At 37.4% G+C, this 1769-nt stretch overlaps 1 protein-coding gene across 1 annotated transcript in view; it reads right to left on the minus strand.

Annotated features, from left to right (window-relative positions):
- Positions 1-1769, minus strand: part of COL24A1 (collagen, type XXIV, alpha 1) — a 197112-nt gene that overhangs the window by 7205 nt on the left and 188138 nt on the right. The window contains exon 42 of the mRNA XM_005874588.2: positions 730-839. Coding sequence (XP_005874650.2) covers positions 730-839 — 110 coding nt within the window. The remainder of the gene's footprint in view (positions 1-729; positions 840-1769) is intronic.

Raw genomic sequence — 1769 nt, forward strand, 5'->3', positions numbered from 1 at the left:
TATATATAAAAGCCTAAGCGACTGTTACTACTGAACGACTGAATGACTGGTCGACCAGTTGCTATGACGTGCATTGACCCCAGGGGGCAGATGCTCAATGCAGGAGCTGCCCCCTGGTGGTCAGTGTGCTCCCACAGCCAACCTCCCGTGGTCCCTCCCCATGGCCTGCAGGCCCCGATTGGCCCCTCACCCCCAGCAGGCCAACCTCCTGCAGTCCCTCCCTCTCCTCCCCCCCTTTCCTCCCGGCCTGCCAGCTGCGATCGCCCTGATAGGGACTGAGCAAGACGGCCTCAATAGGCCCTGATCGCTGGCCAGGCCAAGGGACCCCACCTGTGCACAAATTTGTGCACCGGGCCTCTAGTGATAATATAATTTTCAGTATAATTTAAGGGAACTGATTATTGATTACAACCGCTGCAGCTGCATAGGGATTTTCTAATTTATGTGCCTATATAAAAACATATGGTACACATTAAAAATTTTTTTTAAAGCATAATAAGTACAGTAAGTCAAGAGAAACCAATCATAAAAATACACAATCAAAATGTCAAGATTAACTAGGATTATTTTTCAAAAACAAAAAATTTATTTCTTACCTATGGTAGAGAACAATATGTTGCTTCCATTCATAAAATTTGTAATTATTTACAGTGACAGAATTTTAAAAATTATTGTTCACTGACTGATTTTTAGCCATTACTGACATGTATTCTAAAATTCAATACATACCTTTGACACAGGAACGGGAGATAAACATGTCTGACCACCGGCACTGAAATTGCAGAAAACCTCAATGGCATCTGAAGGGCATCCGAGATTTGGATCAATCCAATATTTTCCTATTAATTTATTGTAAACCATAAAAACATGTAAATATCATATTAAAAATATTTGAAACATCTCTACAAATTATCATACTTTAAATATATATTTCATCTTACCTGTAAAATAACTTAGATTATAGAAATATTTATACTTAGTATATAAATGGGAAGGTGCAAGCATTATATAAAATTAATACTGAAAATATATTTTCACATATCTATCAATCTAAGGGAAGGCATTTCATAATTTTTATAAAAATTATAAAGTGGCTGAATTTATTGCTTCATTTTACAGAGAAGATGTGCTGAACACCTTAAAATATATTGTCTAAAGTTACATAGTTGATAGAAAAATTGGACTTAATGTGACATATGTGTACTCTGTTCTATATTTCTTAAAATGAATATATTCTTTTAAATAATAGAAGACACTTTGGCAACCTCCCTGAGGTAAACTATATCTTTATTATAATAAAAATAAAAATAATGAAGCTTTATTTTTGTTTTCAGAAAGCAAAATGTACAATAAAATGGTTATCATTTTTGTGCTTCTTCATCAGATTTGTAAGTGGGAAAAACTAAAATCCTGACAGCCAGTGTAAGACTGTCTCCACTGAGGGCCTAGGAGAATCAAATGGGGCCTACAGTTAGCCTATAGAAAACACTAAGGCTGAAAAAGTATTGAGCTGGTATATTAATCTACACTAATAAAAGAGAAACATGGTAATTAGCGTACGACCGCTACCCTTTTCATTGGCTAATCAGTGAGTATATGCAAATTAACTGTCAGCCAAGATGGCGGCCGGCAGCCAGGCACTGAAGCGAGCACGAGGCTTGCTTGCTGCAGACTCCAACGTTCCCCGCCTCACTTGCCGGCCTCTCATCTGCAAGTCTAAGCAACTATATACTATGTTGCAAATAAGAAGCTAAACAAAACCCCAGAAA

Source organism: Myotis brandtii, unplaced genomic scaffold (assembly GCF_000412655.1).
Source record: "Myotis brandtii unplaced genomic scaffold, ASM41265v1 scaffold446, whole genome shotgun sequence".
NCBI lineage: Eukaryota > Metazoa > Chordata > Mammalia > Chiroptera > Vespertilionidae > Myotis > Myotis brandtii.